The sequence below is a fragment of the Apodemus sylvaticus genome, chromosome 12 (assembly GCF_947179515.1).
Source record: "Apodemus sylvaticus chromosome 12, mApoSyl1.1, whole genome shotgun sequence".
NCBI classification, from domain to species: domain Eukaryota; kingdom Metazoa; phylum Chordata; class Mammalia; order Rodentia; family Muridae; genus Apodemus; species Apodemus sylvaticus.
Window position 1 is genome coordinate 83,370,866 of NC_067483.1, and position 22,036 is coordinate 83,392,901.

The 22,036-nt window shown below is 42.6% G+C and overlaps 1 protein-coding gene across 1 annotated transcript in view; it reads right to left on the reverse strand.

The window, feature by feature from the left end:
* The window catches only part of Pld5 (phospholipase D family member 5), a 321,195-nt gene that overhangs the window by 11,691 nt on the left and 287,468 nt on the right, over positions 1 to 22,036 (reverse strand). Inside the window, exons 6-8 of the mRNA XM_052201062.1 lie at positions 15,113 to 15,310; positions 7,590 to 7,726; positions 1,891 to 2,059 (exon numbers count right to left, since the gene is read on the reverse strand). Coding sequence (XP_052057022.1) covers positions 1,891 to 2,059; positions 7,590 to 7,726; positions 15,113 to 15,310 — 504 coding nt within the window. The remainder of the gene's footprint in view (positions 1 to 1,890; positions 2,060 to 7,589; positions 7,727 to 15,112; positions 15,311 to 22,036) is intronic.

Here is a 22,036-nt window from a genome sequence, read left to right on the forward strand (position 1 = left end):
TGATGTCCCTGAGCTAAATCAACCCAGCATTCTCTTCTCTCTGAAGAGGGATCAAATATAGCTGGCCTGGTCTTTTAGGCCTTGCATGGCTCCCTGTTATTAACCTCTACGTCTATCTCCAGTATTTGACTTTGCACCCCAGTTAGCATCCATGCTATGGCCTTGTCGTTCATGCTTCTAAATCTGACCTACAATCATCTAGACAGATGATTGGTGGTGATCACAGACCTGTTTTCATAGTTCCAACGCTTACAGTTATTTATGAACTCATTAACATGGGAGTGTCTGCTTCAGTTTTAAAACCTAAACAGTTAAGTATAGAGTTGTACAGAGGCAGGAATGGAAATTCTAGGGTTCTCTGTGGGAAAAAGGGGAAACAGATAGTTGGTGCTGAGACTGTCCTACCAGGATAATGCTCAAGCCTGTTCCTTTGACTGGGTGGGGCACAGCTACCGTCTGAACATACGCAAAAGCCTCCCTTGCCCTTTGGTATCACCCTGTGAGCGATGTTTGTAATGGAACAACAGCTTTCATAGACATGCAAACCATCTCTAAGCGTAACCCTCAAGTCTTCCACTACTCCCCTCTGTCTCTGGGATATGGAGGGTCAGAGACCTGCTGGAAGCTGACTCAAGATGGATACCTCAGAGACCCTGTCATCACACGTGGACAAGTGTCTCAGGAAGTGCAGGCCTGACAGAGAGTATAGAGTTGTACAGAGGCAGGAATGGAAATTCTCACCACACAGCTGTTGAGTACATAGGGGACTTGGTTTGAAAACTAAGGCCTAACCGATTAATAGTCACCACTCAGATGAAGGTGGAGGAGGGTGTTGTGGGAGAGGAAAACACATAGAAAGCTCCTCAGGGGAGGAGGCAAGAAAACTCAAAGAGGAACCTGAGAGTTGAGTTCGCACATTTCATGTGTTCTATGGTTTGAATGTGAAATGTCTCCCATGGGCTTACGTGTTTGAACACTTAGTTTCAGTTTGAACTTAGTGGGTGACGTTATTTTGGGAGGATGGGGAACCTTTAGGAGGAGGGTCTATCTAAAGAGGTAGGTTTCTGGACAGGAGTGGGATTTGTGGGTTACATCTTGTCCTTAGAAACAGTCTCAGATCTGTACTTCATGACAGGACAGGATAGAACAAGTCAAATTGTCAGTTCATGCCAGCACAAGTCCTAGCCATCACAGAACTGTGGACTCGGATCTATTGTTCCTCCTTAACATTGCTTCTTGTCAGGTAATGGCAAACGTCACAGAACCAAGGAACCAGCAGTTCCCCACCTTGCTTTCCTCTCGGCATCCTGAGGTGGATTAGCATGTGACACAAGAGACTGGAGCAAGCCCAGGAGTCTGGACTAGCACGATAGCTGGCAGGGCCGGAGTGTACTGATGGATGATTCAACTTGTTGTCAGCATTATAAATAAGGTCAGCAGGGGTATGTATGAAGCAGTTCAGATGAAGTGTGTACTGGAAGGGGCTGAGGAGATGGCTAGAGGGGCAAAATTCTTGCTGTGCGTGCAGGACAATCTTAGTTTGGATTCCTGGCCTCCACATAAATCTTGGCAGGCAGTTGTCAATAACGCTAGCCCTGGAGGTAGATGGAGACAGCAGCCCCTGGAGCTGGGTGACCAGCTACTCCAGCCAAATCAGTGAGCTTCAGGCTCAGTGAGAGACCATGTCTCAAAACAATAAGGTGGGGAATTACTGAGGAAGAGACCTGATGTTGACCTCTGGCCTCTATATGCCCTTCCCTCCTGCGTGTATGTGTGCATGTACATGCATGTGCGTGCCTGTATTGTGTGCATGCACACCAACAGCTTTCATAAACATGTAAAGGGAATAAGCCCTTTTTTATTGAATAACACAGTTGATATAACACTTACAACTTTTAGACTACAGTTGGCTATTTCGGTGCAAATAGCTTTAAGAGACGAAATGAAATTAAACGTGAGGGGATCCGTCTCCTTCCAGAAGCTTATGAGCAGCCGGACTTTGACGCTCCGTAAAACTAATGCTTCTCTTATTTTCCCATCTAAATCTGGCCAGTAAGTCCTGCAGAAAGACAAATGAGGAAAACTATTTGTGAAAGAGGTTTTACAGGACAACGGAATGTTTAGTTGTTACTTTGTGCATTACTTCATTCTGCAACGTGCCAACCGTCTTGCAGGATAGATTGATGATACAGGCCTTTGGAGTTAGGCATCAAGAGATGAAACTTTTCTGGGACCTCCTACTGCCTTATAGAAGGTCTCAGGTCCACAGGATGAAGCTATATGGATCTAGTATTCAGACGGACTCACCATTCAGGGTTGCCTTCACTAGACCCCCGACACGATTCAGGTCTCATTGTGGTGTAAGAATTTACCTTTGAGTGGAATTCTAGCTAGGAGTCTTTCGTACCTCCTCCTGGATATCACGCCATCCCACGTCATGGAGATTCTTTGATAATACAGTTTCCAATAGACTTCTGTTTGGTTATCTGAGCTGTCCCATGCTCCAGATTGTCCTTAGCACCATCTTCCCAACCCAGCCTCCCACAGCTCCCCTCTCTCCCTCCTCTGGGTTGGACCCTGGAATCCTCCATCAATTTCCTCTGTCACCTAAGCCTTTTCCCATGCTGACTCTCCCAGAAGGCATGGCTTCTGGGCTCTCGCCGTGTGTTTCTATTACAAGATGGTCCCTTGGCTTAAGGTGTGCCTATGGCCTTCTGCTCTATTTCCCATCAAGTCACTTCAGAAGTGTCATGTTGAGACAAATCAGCATATTGTGCTGTCTTAACTGAGCCTCAAATCATGCTGTCTTCTTTGACCTCTTTGTAGGGATTCTGTTTTCTCATTTGAATACTGCCCTGATTCCAGGCTTGGTTGCTGTTTGGACTCCCATGTTATTGGGCACTGTGGCCGGTCAGTGTTATAACCACAGCATGTCCAGGAGGCTGCTGTTTGTATCTGACACTACCACCCCCACTGGCCCTGGACGCTTGCTATCTTACCACATGTGGCTTGCTCTTTAGTCCTGGTAGGTGGCAGATTTATGATCTCCAGGACCCAGCTGCCTCAGCTCCTCCTTGTCTCTCTAGCCTGGACAACCCAATTCCAGTTATGCCCACCTGTAGAGCACCTGTCCCTCTACCTTCCTCTTGATGCTTGTATGACCTAGATCCTGGGTGGTGCTAGAATTCGCTCAGTCAATTTTCAGGGACTACTGGGAACAGGCCCCTCAGCCTTGTATTCTACAACAGCTCCTGTGCCTCAGCTCTTATCCCTGTGACCACCAATGTGACTGTCTAAAAGCAAGTATGGTTCTGTTACTCCTTTCATTAGACCACCAGAGCCTCCCCCAATCACGAGACCCTGTAGCAAGCAGCCCCCTCTACTCCCACCCCTTGCCTCCCCAGACCTGCTTCCTCTCTGCTGTGGCTTTTCAAGGCCTTACCTTAGGCTCAGCGATCCAGCACTGAACCTGGAAGGCTTTTTTCTCCATCCTGATGTTTGCTTACACTGTCCCTTTCGCCTGGAGAAATGCCTCTAAAGTTGGGATGACATTGTAGGTGCTTTTCGGGGTCCTGTTCTCTGGACACACCTTCAGTCCCATACACACATCTGGGTTCTAATAGTCTTCCCTGTGCCTCCCTGCCCCCTTCCAATGACACTTCAGGGAATGCTTTAATTATAAATGCACACATGTCAACAGACACTCGTTAAGTTCATATGATTGAAAGCAGTTAGCATAGTAGTTTTCCTATATTCAGCAGACCTCCCCCCTCCCCCCACTTCTGCCCAAGTGGAGGCTTGGAAAACTTCTGTGCAGACTCAGCAGATAAGAAACTGGCAATAAAAACTAATACAATATTAGCAATATAATATACTATGATAAAATCTATTTAAAACTCATAAATCCTTTCTTAAAGCAGTGTTTTATTACTTCTTTGAGAATTTCATACAATATATTTTGATCATATTCATTTCCTTCCACACATTGCTTTTTTTTTCTGGAACTTTCCATTTTGTTTTCAGACTCTGGTTAAACTGCAGGAGGAGAGGTTTACTGAAGCTTAAAGGTGAAACAGATCACATTTTTACTAGTCCTTCATGCATTTACCTATCCCCTTCTGAAGGATGCATATCATAAGAGTGGAAAGACAATCAGGGACAGCTCTAAGCTGAGACCTAGTCGGTGACTCACCAAAAGAAAGTGCTTGTCTGCTCTTGCAGGAACAACTGAAATTGGTTGTTTTTTTTTTAATGTAATTTTAAAAGATAACCTTTTAGTTTAGCATCCAAGTAACAGGTTTCACCATGGTACCTTCATGCCTAATCTGCCATTGTGTCTTGCTTTCTTTTCTTACTTTTGGCCACCACTGTTGTGGTACTGGCGATGAACTCAGAGACTTGTGTTAGGCAAGGGCTCTCTGTCTGGACTTCTGAGTTTTTTTTTTCTTTGCAGGATTTATTATATCACTATCAAACTCTGTTACTCTGAGAATCAGAAATTCCAACATCATTTCCAACAGACGATGTATGTTTAGATCATTTCTGACTCAAGAGTTCATGACCTTTCATTTAGGTATTTGGCATGGAAGAAACTAAATTTTATGTCAAAGATATTAATTAGTTCTACAAACACACCAAATATACGTTTGAATCTCCCTTCTTTTAGGGTTATATAAACATAAGGCCAGTTTGATTTCTTTTTTCTTTTTTTTCTCTTTGGATATTTATTTATTATATGTAAGTATACTGTAGCTGTGTTCAGACACCCCAGAAGAGGGCATCGATCTCATTACAGATGGTTGAGAGCCACCATGTGGTTGCTGGGATTTGAACTCAGGACATCTGAAAGAGCAGTCAGTGCTCTTAACCTGCTGAACCATCTCTCCAACCTCACCAGTTTGATTTCTAAATAAAATGCATTCATATGGTTGAGGAGAATGTAATTATAATCTGAATGTCTGATCTTTGCATTTCTCTTTTGTTTAGAAAGCTGTAAGTATAGGTTTGGTATTTTATTTTGTTTCCATCCATGTCCATGTAGGTAGCCCCAATAAGCATATTTATTTGCTGAGGTGGGCTTGGTGGGATCTTGTTTGTTTGTTTGAGGCAAGGTTTCTCTGTGTATCCCTGGCTGTCCTGGAACTCCATTTCTCTGCCCCTGAATTTTTTTTTTCCTGAGACAGGGTTTCTCTGTGTAGCCCTGGCTGTCCTGGAACTCACTCTGTAGACCAGGCTGACCTCGAACTCAAGAAATCCACCTGCCTCTGCCTCCCAAGTGCTGGGATTAAAGGTGTGCACCACCATTGCCTGGCGGCTTGGTGGAATCTTTCTTTGGCTTGTTGAGTCTCTCTATATTTGACATGAGCAATGTTTCTTTTTTTTAAATTAATATTTTTTAAAGGTTAGCACACAAAACAGTGAGTCTCATCATAGCATTTCCACACACAGTACAAGAAGTATTTAAAGAATAGCTGGAATGATAAATAGTTAATTAAGATATGAGATTTCAGTTTGGTTCTTTAACATTTCAGTTTCTCTGGCTCTTTTTATTTATTTATTTTTTATTTTTTATTTTTTTGGGGGGGGGGTTGGTTTTCTGTATAGCCCCGGCTGTCCTGGAACTCACTCTGTAAACCAGGCTGGTCTCAGACTCAGAAATCCACCTGCCTCTGCCTCCCAAGTGCTGGGATTAAAGGCATGTGCCACCACTGCCTGGCCCAAACACAGATTTCTCTGGCTCTTTAACATTCTTTAGCTATTCCCCTAATTGTAATATTTCAGTTTTTATTTATTTATTTATTTATTTATTTATTTATTTATTTATTTATTTATTTATTTATTATTTTCTATATTCTTTGTTTACATTCCAAATGATTTTCCCTTTTCTGGTTCCCCCGTCCCCCTAAGTCCCATAAGCCCTCTTCCCTCCACCAGTTCCCCGATCAACCCCCTCCCACTCCTCTGTCCTGGCAATCCCCTACAATGCTGCATCAAGCCTTTCCAGGACCCGGGCCCTCTCCTTCCTTCTTCTTGGGAGTGATTTGATATGTGGTTTGTGTTTTGGGTATTCTGAGCTTCTGGACCTCCACATAAAACTAGACATACTGAAGCTAATAGAAAAGAAACTGGGGAAGACCCTTGAGGACATGGGCACAGGGGGAAAGTTCCTGAACAGAACACCAATAGCTTATGCTATAAAATCAAGAATTAACAAATGGGACCTCATAAAATTACAAGTTTCTGTAAGGCAAAGGACACCGTCAAAAGGACAAAACGGCAACCAACAAATTGGGAAAAGATCTTCACCAACCCTGCATCTGACAGAGGGCCAATATCCAATATATACAAAGATTTCAGTTTCTTTGAGACAAGGATTCACCCTGTAGCCTAGCTTTGTTTTAAACTATGTAGCCCTGGATGATCTCGAACTCCTGAATCTCCTGTCTCAGCCTCCTAAGGTCTGGGGTTTCAAGTGTGCACCACCACCACCACCAACTACCTCTCACCCTATGGAAGACCTCTTTTGCCTGTGGGAGGCCATGGAACAAAGTTTTAATCTTGGTCATCATCATCCTAGAACCCCATAAACTTGCCCCCCCCCCATCCTCCTCGGTTATAGAGCAGCTAGGCACCAAGTGTTAGTTATTTTTCCAGAGGGAAGCAGACATCTAAAATTCAGGCTAAAGTCAACTAAACAGGAAATGAGAGGAGCATAAAGAAGAGGACAGTATGTGGGAAAATCCATGGACATTCAAAAAGCAGATAATATTTTAAAGTAGCTCTGTCTTAATAATGTGCCTCTTACAGCTCAAAATGGTTTCCCGCTGTCATAAAGCGACTCGTTTCTGGCAGGCGTTTTTGCAGTCTTACAACCATTTGCATAAAGATGCTACATATTATGCACATGTGGGATTGGTAAGATGAAAAAGTATCCAAGTAATATTTGGCACACAATCATTTAAGTTAACTAAATGGCTATTTTGAAATTATAATTTTCCCGATGATGGAGGTCTTCATTTGCGGTCAGAAATGTGCATTTTGGAAAGCATTTCTTGGTTAAACTTATTTGCTGAATACACTGACAAGCACCCAAAGATCTGCCCTTCCAGCAAACAAGAGGGGGAATACCTGGGTGTGGTTTCGAATTATGTGTGATTCTTCTTCCTGAAGCTGTGTAGTATCTCCTGTCCCTGAAGCGTTTCAAAGTTGCTGTGTGATCAAAGAGGAATTGAGAAGCTATCCACTGTAAAGATAGCCTTCTCGTTCGGAAGGGTTCCCTCTCTGAAAGCATGTGTTTTAAATCTTCACTCTCGCATTGAGGGCACAGAGGGATACGATTTCCTATTAATTACCCAACCTTCTTTCTGAGACTGTTCCTGTGATTGTGGGTTAAACTAGTGACATACTCCTGTGGAGTGAGACCCTGAGTATTTAAATTGGACCCACTAGGGGAAGAAAGGCATGATGTGAAAATTGCAGGTGCATATGAGGCTCACTGGAAGAGTGTGTGCTCTTCCTGATACAGCATGACAGCATATCAGAGCCCAGAGGCCTGAAGACTGCATTGTGCAGGACAGAAAGTCCCTGACCTTTTGGTGCTTGTGCTGGAGATAGGCAGGTAGTCCGTGACGGCAATATACACATACTGTTTGGCATCATCAATCACGCTGTAGATGGCGTCGATGTCAAAGCTTCTGTTTTTAGGGCAAAAGAGTTTGGGAGAGTTCTGTGAAGATATAAAACCCAAGATGTTAGAGTTGAATTGTAGGCAGTTAAATGTTAAAAACATTTAAAGTGTTTTTTATTTGTGTTGGTAGGTCTTGATATATTGTAAATTGCATGGTATTTAAACCTCCCTTTTGCATATTGATCAGTTTACAACAAAGATAATTTGTGTTTTATAAAAGCTGACCCAGGATTTGTTTCAAGTCCTTGACGTCTGTTTTAAGAGTTAATTTTTGCTTCCAGTGCAGGTCTTGCTACTTTGAGAGTAACCTACTTCAACCTTATATGATTCTAGGATCTCGTCCTGCTGTACATGGTTGATGATTTTTCTAAATATTTCTAAAATATTATTACAGACATGTACACATATAGTAAGAAATTTATTCTAGAAGTCATTTCATCTGGGAAGTGATATTTGCCATAAAAACATTCCAGACACAGGTTTAAAAATCGTATTTTTCCCCTGGATCTTTCATAGAGTCAGGAAGAGGCATGCTATCAATAATCCTCCAAGGAAAACGGAAGTTACTGTGATGCCCAAATCCATCAAGAGAGGCCAAGGAAAAGGATATTCTACCAGACATCAGCAAATGAAAAAAAAATAGGAAAAATTATGTTGGAGATACTTTTCATACATCTGAAATCTCTTATAAAAGCAGGTTGTCTTTAGATGGAGTTGGTATAGCAAGAGGAAGACATACTTCAGAGTGCTCATTATTTCTCCAGTGGAGAGGATTGAAAAGAGTATTTCCTTTAAGTCCTGCCTTTATCTGACCAGAAGTTGTCTGTGTTAAACATAGGGACACAAATGAAAGGATAAAAGTTTCTGGAACTGCCTGGAATACAGGGGAGCACACACACACACACACACACACACACAGAGGCAGGGGGAGAAGGAGAGAGAGAACTCCATCTCTCACTGGAACAGAGAACTTCTGTATCTTCGGGCTTATGGTCTGTTTGATCCTCTAACTCAGGATCACTCAGTCCCTGGTATGGAGACTTTATGATGCCAAATGCTCTTCCTAACCCTGTAGTGATAGTTTGGTTTCTTTAAAAATCTCAGTTATGTTGTGTGAATATGTTTTCTGTTTTAATCCCAGGTGTGGAATATGGGGCTGCTTCAGCCAACTATGGTTTGTCTCATGCTCTGGAAGGGGCAATCATGCCAGCCAAAGATAGTTAAGTTTGGAATTCTGGGAGCACTTAAGGGGGAATAAAAATGCCAGGGCCCTGAGAGAGGTGGCGGTGGCTGCTCCCTCTGTTCCTGTAGCTGCCATTTGTCATGAGCAAAGAGACTAGAAGAAGAAATTGGATATCCTAAAGATGAAGATTGGACTTGCCCCAAGGAACCTGATGCCCCTAGTCAGCAGGAAGTAGTCTAATGAGATAGGGACCCCCTTTCCACTTTGACCATCTTTCTCTCTCACCTAGTATTGGGGGGCTGGAAGGGATAAGGGTGGAAAAAGATGGTAGGTAATAGAACCCAATAAAGTAGTCAAAAGCATGTCTACATAACCCATTGACTTGCCTTTAACAAGAGGGTGTACATGGCTTTCAGGATGAGCTCCTCTCTATCCCGGGGATGAGTTACCCCTGGCCGTTATTCTGCCCCATTTACGTCCCCAGTCCGTGACTGTGCCCTCACCCTTGCTTCTGGCCAGCTGCTTAGTTGGGCCCTCTGGGTGACATACTTCTGTTTGTTCCCCTGGATCTGCTCTCTAAATTCTGGCTCAAGTGTATGTCCCCCTAAGTGCTTCCAGGACGTATGCTTCTGTTTTTTTCTTATCATTTCCTCCTCCCTCCTGTATTCTCCCTGTGTCTCCATTCCTGGGTGGGTGGGAACCAGAGCGTTCCTTAGGCTAGACAAGCACTTCACCCCTGAGCTATACCCACCTTCACCATTTCAGTCATCTCCAGGGGCATCGAATGACTTGTACCATTGCACAACCCTTCCCACGATCCACCTCCGGAACTTGCTTCCTATCTTCTTTAGCACATTCAGAGATATAATTGCCTGTGTTTGCCTCTCGTCAGCCAGACTGTCTCTAGCTTGATTTTAGGGGTTGTGTTTTATTCATTTTCCTATATCATTAAAATCATACATACACATGATTTGATTTCCTCAGCCTTGTTTGGTCTGTTGTAGGCACGGCTCAGGGTGCCATGGAGTAGCTGTAGAACTTATCTCTGGACAGGTCCCTGGGCTCTGAAATGTGTCAAAACACCCAGGATTTTTTTTTTCCAGTTAAGAATTTTCTGAGTTTCATGTTGGGATCCCAAACTGGGCATTTGCCTTTAGAGAGAAGCACATTTTGGTCAGGGATGGTTGGGGGCCACTGTGTCCTGATGTCAGGGAAAGAGTGAGAGCGTTGGTGATTTAGTCAAGACTTCACACTCACCATCCAAGAATGTCAGCATATATCCACCACCACCCACCCTGCCCCTTCTCTCCTTCTCTTCCTTCCTTCCTTTCACTAGACAGAGTTTCACTGTGTAACCTCAGCTGTCCTAGAAATCCCTCTGTAGTCCAGGCTGACCTTGAATTTGTAGCAATCCTCCAGCCACTTGAGTAGTGGGATTACAGGCACCACCAGGCCTGGCTAGTTTGCTTCTCAATGATATTAGTAAGAGTCTCACTGGCTTATACTCTGAAGACTGAATAGGAGAAGAGCCTGTTCCTTGGTTGGGTCATAGGCATGCTGTTCCTTTACCAGCAGATATTCCCAAGTGCCTGCCATGCTCCGGGCTCAGGTCTAGGCAAGTGGCGTATATCAGTGGTCGGGAAGCTCTGTGCAGCATAGAACCTCACTCCAGCCCCTGCTACATGACACAGCTTCAGCTGGCCCTATGCTTGCTTATCTGCCAGCTCTTGGGCTGTACTCTTTTTTATACAACTCCTATGCATTGTACCATGCACGTATTGTATCATATTATATGCTCAGTAGATAGCTGTGAAATGCACATGAATGTATTTCATAAACTGATAAATGTCACAAATTTGTCTCATCCCAACCTTCCTCCCTTCCTAGTTGGAGTAGCTCTTTCTATTTTTTTTTTCTTAAACACATGTGGACATCTTTGTTGGTATTTATATGCCTTAGTCTTTCCTGAGTTCCCTTTGCCTTATGCAGTGCTTGGGGGTTTGGCAGGCACTCATGTGTTCATCAGGGGAGGGCATAATTGTTTACACCAATGTCTTTGCACCCAGGGGCTTAGCTCTACTGTTATCGACAGTATAATTGTTCCTTAATATAAAACAACACAAAAGAATGCTGTACTGCTTGGCTAGGATGCTAAGCGGTTCCCACTGTGCAGAGTTGGCTTCTATATTCCCCTCTGCATTCTAGAAGGAATGTGATAAGCCTGGTTTGGAGTGTTTCTTTATTCCACAGTTGAAGTATAAGGTGGGTCTGTAGAGCCTTTTACCCACCAAGAACTATTAAGGCACCCCATGTCTGGCTTAATCTAGGATTTCCCTCAGATCAGTAAGTGCTAGATGGACGCATATTTTATTTTGTACACTTCATTCAGTATGCACTTTGTAGAGAATTTAGTAGGTTTCTGACACTTTATAGTGGTCTCCTGGTATTTAGAAAGCTCACACTATCTTTCTAGAATATACACACAGAGATATAACCAGATTTTTTTTTCCGAGACAGGGTTTCTCTGTGTAGCCCTGGCTGTCCTGGAACTCACTCTGTAGAGCAGGCTGGCCTCAAACTCAGAAATCTGCCTGCCTCTGCCTCCCCAAGTGCTGGGATTAAAGGCTGCACCACCACTGCCCAGCCCAAACACAGATTTAAAACCCCCTGAATGAGAGAAAAGATTCACAAATCACCCGTCTGTTAAGGGCCACATATGAAGAATGTATAAGACCTACCCAGGAGATCTCTCAGTGGACACTGAGTACACCTGAAAGATGCAATCAGCACACAGTGATGCTTATGCCACGTCCACCAGGATGGTTAATGTGAGACAGAAATAATAAGTGTTGACAGGAGCACAGCCTCACGAAGGGTAGGATTTTAGAAGGGTACAACTCATTTGGAAAGCAAATGATTATCACTCAGCAATTCTATTTCTGAGCGTAAACCCCAAAGACCTAAAAAAGGGTCTTTAGATAGAATATTTGATAGGCATGTTCCCAGGGGCCATATGCACAGAGCTAGAAGACAGAAACACCAAACACCTACCAACCAACAGACACTTAAAAGGTGGCATACTTACAATGCACCTGAAAAAGAAACAAAGGGACTACCTATAAATCTACAGACCCATGCTAAAAAGTTCTTGGAACATGCAAGGTGGAAAAAAAAAGTCACAAAAGACATTTTGTAACACAGTAGTATTTAGATAAAAATCTCCCTGGATAGGTCCATATATGAAGGTCTGGGTTAGAGGTTTCCGGGGCTGAGGGAGGGGAAACAGGATGTAATTGCTAATGATTGTGGGGGTGAAGAAAGCATTCTGAAAATTGACAGTGCCGATGACTGCAGACCTGTGGGCACACCAAGGCTGTATTTCAATAAAGATGTTAAAGTGTGAATATTAAAATAAAGTGGAGACTTTAAGAAGGAATATGGCATATTTTTTCCCATGGCAGATGTAAGTTCTTCTCAATTTCTTCCCCTCTTAGGAATATAGCTCAGACTCTATGACAGATGGGCATTTGAAGAGAATAAGAACAAGAAATCAAGCCTTCCTCACACCCAGATCAATGTAAGCAGACTTTGAGTAAACTAAGCTCTGTCCTAGAAAGCAAATGTAATCTTTTTCAAGTACATTAAGGTCTGTGAGAAGATATATCTATAAGACATAAACCCCACATTTCTACCTTCTGACTTCAAATATACGATAATCACAATTATCTGGAACCCAGTCACTAGAAGTCATACAAGTAATTCTAACCAAGTACCAATTTGTAGTTCAAGAGAAAAATGATAAATAATCCCTATCTACATTCTAACTGAAAATCTGTTTTTAAATGAGCTGAGTTATGAATGATCAAAACTCTATAACTGGAAATTGATATTTGATTGTAGTGAGTTAGCAATGATCAAAACTGTAATTTTAGGACTGAGGATTCTTCAAATCATCAGATATTTTCTGCATGTGTTCAACTTAGTCTTGGGACTGCCAGCTTCCAAAAATATGAAGTACTATTTTCAGATTTTTTTTTTACAACAAGTATATTGAACTTAAATTAGTCTGCCTTGGCATTAGCTTGGCACATATTACTGGAAAATCTATGTATGTTCTGGAAATTTCCACCAATATCACTACCAATAAACTCGGCATAACAGTTATTTATTTATTTATTTATTTATTTATTTATTTATTTATTTCTGCTTTCAAAGCATCGAATAGGGTCCTGGAAATATCAATTATAAAGATGGTATGCAATTTTCAAAGCCTTACAGAATTATGGGGGAAATCATCATAAACAAATAATTACAAAGTCTTGGTAAACACTAGGGTGAGAGCAAGGAGCCTGGTTCTGATGATAAGACTTCTCTGAGATTTTTTAAAATAGAGGTAAGACTTGATATTCACTTAAAACTAGGTTATGTATGTGTATACACATAGACAAATACATATATATGCACACACATACATCTAAACTGCATACAAGTATGCTGGTGGGTCTTAAAATTTTGTCAATTTTATGTAAGACCTAAACATATTTTGGAAGAGGAAATCTTTTCTTCCCCTATACCTCAGTCCTTTTTAATTTAGAAGGAGATGATTTTGTTAGACAGTGAAGATCTAACCTTGCTATAGCTACCACAGAGTGCCCTGGGTCTTTAGTTAAACCCTTTGAAACTGCAAGGTCTTTTGGTTTGTTTGTTTGTTGTATTTTGAGATCTTACTTATCTCTGAGATTCAAACCTTAAATTCAAGCATCGCTCATTTGCTAATTTATTTCTTGTTGCCTCTCATCTATTTTTCTGGATCCTTTGAGGCACCATGTCACCTTGTTTCCCATTGCTGCTTCTGTAGGATGGGAATCCACTTGGCCTTCTGGTACTATTGTTATCTTGAGATGCAGTACAAAAGCTTCTTCTAAAGGGCTCCATGTAGTGGTTCTACTTGCTACTGCTTTTTTCACCTTAAAAAAAACCTCTCACTGCTCCATTCAGATCCTTCATCTCCATTTTCTGCTCTTCACATTTATGTGAATTTTTTATTTGAGTCAAACAACTTCAACCTCTTTTTGACTGTCTTGCACTGTCTCCTGGATATTCAGATCATGTGTACTTTCATTTGAAAAGGTAAAGAGGATGTAGTTTTCTACTCTCAGAGATAAATGCTCTTGTGTACATAAGAGTCCTTGGCATAAACATCCTGGTATCTATCCAGGGACAAAGAACAACAGTCGTTTGGGACTATGGTCTAGAGAATACTTGCTAAGCATGAGAATGAACTCAAGATTATGAGCCAGGTCAGACTGGTGAAGCCCCACCCTAGATTCTGTGGGTCAGACCCAAGGAGACTTTGGGGGCCTATAAATGTACACTGTAAAATGTTCCCTAGCTGATTCTTAGTTGTTCTAGAATTTGGTGAACAGGGTTGGAGGCTCAGATATACACATTCCCAGTTCCTAGCGACAGCATGATCGGGTAGGTAGGTGGGTGTTGGGACAGGGTATAGAGTGTTAGTTTTCACCAGAGTCAGAGAAGCCTCAGATATCAAGGGTGTGCCTTGTGGCCCCAAGCATCATCACTGGCTTTGTCTGTTTTTACATATTGGCTTACCTCAGATTTGTCTTATCAGGGTTCTACTGTTAGATACATCTGGGAATCATGGATAAAGAGCTCATCAGCTTTGGTATCTATCAGCCCAGGAAGCTGGGGGCTCCATGGTGTTTCCCATGTGATGGACTTTGTGCCACTGGAAAGTTTTAGTGTCACACCACCCCCTGTGGGCTCAGGGGATTTGCAAAAGAAAGGGCAGAAATAGTGTAAGAGCCAGAGGTCAGTGGGGACTGTTGAGCAATATTATCTTCTGGATGTGACCACATGGTTGTACTTATGAACTCACATAGCAACTGTGGTTGTCTGTAAGACATGCATGATTGACCCAACAGTCAACATTCCAGGGTGGGGAGGGGTTCACGAGGCACCACCCTTAGCTGAGACTATTGACAGTTCGTGGTGTCGAGGGGAGGAAGGGTCAGTTTTCCTTGAAGGCCTTTGGTATGCTGCCCTTCCTCTACCCAATGGTTTTATCGATGCCCACATGAGCAGCGCTAGCTGGAAGGGACAGAAAGAAAAAGACTATGAGGTTGGAATATGAGGGGAGGCTGAGGGGTCAGAGAGTCCAGTAGACATAGCCTTTGGAGGTCAAAGGTTGGGGACAGTAGCATCAATGGAGCATGACTCACCGACACAAAGGCCTGCGACTTGGTTTCGTTCAATTGGAGCTGAAGCTTCTTTTCATTGTCATAGACTCCATAGAGTCTCTTGGACCAGGTCTGAGGTACTCTGCTCTTGAATTTTAATGAGCTATATAAAGCGAATATCCTTTGTAAATCTAGGACCAGGCAGCTGCAGTTGTAGAAGATGACACCGAGTTCTTTCATCTGTGAAATTAAAATCGAGAGCATCAACGTGGGATGCAATTGATGCTGTTATTTTCAGAGGGAAAATTCATAAGAATGCTGTAGCAGAGACATCTTTTTATGCATTTTTTTTGTTACATGGAAGTATGTAGATAGAACCACATTATAGCATATAGAAGAAATATATCTTAAAATGTTCATGTATAGGAATAGAACTTTTCCTCCCCTTTTGCATTTGGCCTTTTACAGAGACAATTTTACCAGCTACAGTTTTAATATTTGGCTTCTCATATTTTTCCCTTCAACACCGTTTTTTAAATGAACAATTAAGCAGCAAGACAATGGCCCTCTATTGCAACATTGTAGAGTGGTTATCATCACAGATTCTGGAGCCAGGCTGCCTGGAAATTGGCCCCAGATCTATAGAGCTGTGCTTTGGGGGTAATAGACTTCATCTCTGGACCTTAGTGTCTTCTTCCATAAAGTGAAGGAAATAGCGTTAACTGCATAACTGGAGTTGCTATGACAGACCTGCTAGTATACATAGGAATGGTGCTAATAATCATTAAAAAGTCTCAATGGGAGAAGATGTGTCTAACCCTTGAGGTCCCAGGAAGGCCTGATAGGGGTTAGGGGGAGCAGAGAAGCATACATGCTCTTAGAGACAGGAAGAAAGGAGGAACGGGATGAAGAAGTGTGGGAGAGGAGACCAGGAGGACTGGACTGTTAAAAAATAAAAGTAATAAAATAAATTGAAAAAAAAGTATGGCAATTGCAACTCTTACTAAAATTGCACACCCTTGGTGGCAGTAGACTAACACCCTGTACTGAAGAGTCTGTGGAGGTCATTTTGTTCCTGTTTCTTCAGTGTATGAGAAGGAAAATGAAATCCAAACAGTTAAGTAAAATTACAAGCCAGAGAATGAATTGGTGACCAGTTAACAATTGGACTATAGGTTTTGTGAATGGTGGGTAGCTATACAAATACTGCAATGGCTTCCTCTGAGTCTACAGTACCTTGTGCAAACTGTTCATTATATCTGACTTACTCAAGATAACATGTAAAGTTTTTATTGGAAAAGAGCAGGCTGTGCATGCTTTACATAACTTCATCTCTCAGCTAAGGGTTATTTGGGAGTCCTGAGCTACTGAAGAGCCAAAGGAATATGATATTCCCTGCCCATCTATCTCTTTCTCTAGGAGAGCCTGCCCATGGCGTAGGGATATGTATGCCATTGACCCCTAGGGATCCAAGTACAACATCCTATGGGGGGGCCTTTATGTTCATCTATTCTGACATGTCTTCATTTTTTAAGGTTCACAACAACCACAAAATAGATATAGAGTGATTATTTAACCAGCTCAAGAACTTGTCTCTATTTTCTTGCTAATGCAAAATACAAAACAAACAAAACAAAACAAAATCCATGAACACCCTTGAATGTGTTCTTGTCTGTGTTTGTACCAGTATTTCTTCAGTATTGAGTATTACAGTCAGAGGAACAGATACATTAGGTTAAGAAAATGAAAGGTTAAGTGGGCAGGTGGTTCAGGAATATACAAAGACACCGATTGCACTGGGCATGTAGTCAGAGCTGAGTGGTTAGAGCTAAGAAGGAAGAGCAGAACCGACATGCACGTCTAAGTGTGCAGACATCTGTTTCTACACAACAGGGACAGAACTAGAGGGTGAGGATGTTGGGACCCAGGGACTTTGGAGCTGGGAGGAGCAGTTTGGTGTTTCTACTAAAGGCCATGTAGAGGCAGATAACAAGGAGAGGGATATTGTCAGGGTGTGATTTGGGGATTTTCCTTTGTCTATAGTGTGGAGAGGAGGTGGAAAATGTGGACAACTGAAGTCAGGGGATTCAGTCCTCAGGCTTTGGCAATGTCTGACAGGGCAATTTCCATGTTTACATGTGTTTCCTGGTCTCAGAGATTTTACAGAAACAACCCACAGTAACAGGGTTTTTTTATTTATTTTTAATTATGTGTGTATGTGTGTGTGTCTTCATGTAGCATGTGTTTTTGAGTGAAGATACCTGAGGAGTCCAGAAGATATCAGATCTCCTGGAGCTAAAGTTATAAGCAGTTGTGAGCCTCTTGGACGTGGGTGCTGGGAACCATATTCAGGTTCTCTGTAAGATCAGCATGCACTCTTAACCACTGGGCCACCTCAGGCCAAAGTAACCCTCTTGTTAAAAAAAGAAAGCTTTTAATTTTATATTTGTATTCTTTTGTGAGTTTCACGGGCATCATCTACATGAAGTGCATGCAGAGGTCATAAGAGGGCATCAGATCTCCAGGAACTGGAGTTACAGTTGCTTGGGATCCATTGTGAGGGTGCTGGAAACCAAACCTATGCAGGTGCTTTTGACTCTTCAGCACCCCACGTTAACTATTAATGATTTCCCGTGGCAAGGTAACTGTCTGCAGAGTCCTCAGAGACAAACATCAGGGTGTCTGAGTATTTAAATAACATGCATTTATGAGTCTACAAGACACATTCATCTGCTTAGTCTGTGACTTATAAAACACACCCTGTGTTAGGCTCTACACTTTCTTGTTGTAGGTGTTGGGGGCTTTGGCAGAGGAGAGATGTCTCACTGACCCATTAAGGCCAGACTTTCTTAATGATGGTTAAACGTCAGGCTTGTGGAAGTCTCCAGATGGGTCTCAGGCTAGCTTTACCAGGTAGTATCTCCAACTTCAGCTTTGTTATTCCAGGGCATCTGCACCACAAAGCCTGTCCTGTTAAATTCACGTTAAATTCAGGATTAGCACCTGGTTAGAACACGGCTTGTTTGCTTCTCAGACTGACAGTTATTTCAAGGGCCAGACATGTACACATTAGACAATTTCTGACCAGCTCCTATTATCCGGTCCTGAAGCTGGCACAGTTCACATTTCCAGAAGAGAAATAACATGTATCATAAAATCATGACACACTCTAAAATGAGCCTCACTGGAGATCATCCGCTAGCCGTGTTTCTTCATATAGGTGTGATTGGGTGAACAAAAGCCCATCTCCATCAGAGATGTGGAAAAGGAAGGGAAGAAATTAGGTAAGTTAATAAGGCTTGGGGGTCTCAGTGAGATCAGCAGACAGCACTGTTCTCCAAACTGAATGTACTTCTCTCCATGGATTCTGCCAAGATGCTCAGAGGGACTCTCCTGGGAAATCAGGCAGATAAAATAGACTTTTTCATAAACTTGTATCACCACCATGTGAGTTAACTCAGGGACAAGGAAGAATTGTTTTAGCATCGTGGCCGCTAAGTTCATTAGCTGTGTGACTGTAGACAAGCCCGCCAGCTTCGTTTTATCACTGAGAGAGAGAAAAGTCACCATGACACCTGGGGGTTGGCTGGCAATCCACAGCAAGGTCTTTGTCTTTTTGGCATCTGGTCTAAGCCTTCAGCTTGCTGTCAAACAGTTCCATAGAACTCTGTCACAGACAAGGTCACTCTGTGGGCATTCATGGACGAATAAAGCTAAAAGCAAGATTGAGTAATCATGACTGATCACACACACATACATAAACACACACACACACATACACACACACACACTAACACACACTCATTCACACATGCAAATGTGAACATTATTCAATCCATGAAAATGACCAAACATTCTTCAACCAAGCCAACTCATGGGTTTATTCTCTAGAGTTTAGCTTACCCCCTCAGTGCCATCCATATAGCTGAGACTTACTAAGACTTCCAATCATAGAATCTCCATCTCTTCCCACCAGCATCCAATTATGAACAAAGCTTCCTCAAGTACTTCCCCAAACCACCCAACAGAAACCCCCAAACCGTAACACATCCTAGAACCCCCTTTACCGAGATGTCTCACAAACCTCACAACACCTGGGTGGCTCCCTATTTCTGTTGGCCTTTGGCTGAGGGCTATGGCACTACCTGGTTCCTACATCCACGTCATAGGGCTGTGAGGGCAGACTGGCCAGTGCAGCAGCAGAGTGTGCAGTGCCCTATAAGTTACTTTCAGACAAAGTGCTGGGTATGCAGTATCACTTTGGTCAAAGTGCCAAGTTGTTTGGCAGCAGTGCAGAGCCACTCCAGGGGTAATGAACAAATGGAGGCACTAGTGACACCCGTGGACAAGCACAGAGAAGGGCGGTGTCTTTGGAAGGGGTTTGCCCATTGGCACATAAAGCCAAATAGTGCTCTCGAGATATTTCTGTTCCCCCTTTCTGTGATAGAGTTTGTCTTGAAATGTGTACCACCACCCTTTTTAATCTGGGTATCTGGTAAGTCAAATTGTCAAACATGAATGGGGACATTACATTAGGAGTGTGACAGAAAAGTGTTTATTTATTACCACAATTGTGCATGATATTTGTCCCGTTAGATGTGATCAAGTGGAGAGAAGTGAGATTTTTAACCCTTCTCAGCCCCTGACTCTCCTCACCTGATGCTCACTGTGAAGACACAAGTGGGCATGCTTTCTTCACACTCCTTCTATAGAGTTTCTCTTACAGTAGCTTCTTTATTTCAATAACTAAGCTTAAGCAAAGCCTCGTCATCCCATTCCCCCTGTTGTGTGAACTATAGGGTGGGTCAGGAGTTCTTGTTTGCACTGTCTAGACTTGCTCTATTTTGGGACTTACTGACAGCTGTAGGATCTGTAGACACAATGGAAATCTCAGCCCCACTCATTCAAGATGCAGAGAATCAAACTCGAGAGGCATAAACATATTTCTAGTTATTATACATTGCAATAATTTTTCATTGCTGGGGCCAAATACCTGCTGGGCAGTAAATCAAGAGAGTAAGGATTATTTGGGCTCTAGTCCCTGGGGAAATGGTCAACTGTGGTAGGGAAAGAGTTGTAGCAGGGATTAGCTTGGTCCAGGATTGAGGGCTTCTGTGACCCACCTTCCTCACATCTCTACAGATGAAGAAGCTGAGGGCACTTAGGTTAGATCTAGGCTGCTTATGGCCTCTGTAGCCATATGTATGATAGCTAGGTGTGGTGTCCAAGAGGCTCCACAACCTCCAAAGACAGTGTCTTCAGCTGGGAAGTGAGTGTTCAAACATGATATTGTAGAGAACCATTCACATTCTAACCCTAAAATACATATTGGCTTGAGACTGCTATTCAAGATGTAATGTTGAAACTGGCTTTTGTCTTGTAGATTTTTAATTCAGAAAGCAAACTCTGCATAAATTCTCTACATGAATTCACTCTGGTGAATTTCAACGTATATAAAATGAAAGAAAAAAAAGCTAAAGGTGTAGTAGATTGGTGGTAGCCATATTTAATATTTAAAATTGGCAGCAAGACCAAATTTACCTGCCAGTGACTGCCTGTGCCTGGTGACTGATGCTCAGCCCAATTCAACCTCAGCACACATGCAACTGGGCATCCTGCCGGCTGCTCTGACTTTACAGTTGAGGTGTTCAGCTGATCAATACAGTTGTTGCTTGATGGGTGGTTCAGCTGTTCAAAATAAAGCCATACTGAAAACATTGATGGCTTATCGGCTGTTTACTCTTAGAAGAGGATTATTCTGGAGATGAGATCACTTTTCTTCATTTCCAAGAAATGGTGCTAAGAGGAGCCCAAGGCCTCAGGTGACCACTCTATATGATCAATGTGCTGCAATATAGTGATTATTTTGACTAATACAATTTGTCCTAATGTTTTTCCTCCTTGTTTGCACTGGGGTGCTGAAGAGCGGGAGGCTTGGTGAAGGCATTTGGGTTTTGTAGGATCTAGGACATACTCTTGACCAGCTTCTTGGGGAGAAATAACAATGCAGCATGCATTGGTCACTGTGTTCTGGGGACTGCTGTAAATGTGTCCCACACCTGTGGTTTAATGTCTTTTTCTTTAGTAGGCATCTTTTTATGCTGGCACACACAGGGATGAGTTTTCCAGAGACATTTTCATGTAAGTCCGTCAAGTACTAGGACCACATTTACTCTCTTGCTCTTTCACATCTCTCTGTCTTGTTATCCCTGTTCACGTAGGGCAGGCCATCTCACTGGCCTTTTCATGTCTTATACAGCATGTGTTTCCTAGAGCCTCATAAAACAGATCTGCATGTGTGAAAAAGCATGACATTTGTTTTCCTGAGTGATGTAGTTCATGTAATGCCATGATCTGTTGCATTTGTCATTGTGGAAATGGCCTACCTTTGTCCTCCCGCAGGGCCAAATAATATTGTGTTGTGCATTTATTACACATTTTTTCCACCTATTGAGCTTCTGGTGGACACCTAGCCTGATCTGTAACTATCATGAACACATGCGTTTTCTTAAACTTGTCATGACATCTCCCTCGTGTGCAAGGGAACTGATGGATGAAGAGATCTAATGCGGGTGAAGGCCACGTTCTCTGTTGACTTCCGTGTCCTCCTTTTGTCTGATCAGGTGTTCTGCATCTTAAAATTAAGTAAAAATTAGGAAAAACATGATAGCACACTAAGTTTTTTTCTTTGTTTACCTTTTATTTGTTTGAAATAGGGTTTCACAATGTAGCCTTGGCTCACCTACAAGTTGTTATGTAGACCAGGCTGGCCTTGGATGAACAATGATCCCCCTGCCTCTGTCCCTTACTTCAGGGTTTACAGAGAGCTATGCCTAGCCACTATGCATAACTAAAACCCATTTCTATTTCCTGTTTTCTTAGGGTTGGTGGAGGGCAGGGATCAGAGAGAAGAGATTCCTTGTCAGTAGAAGTTTAAAATCAGCCAGGCTCGATGGGTTTGTAGCA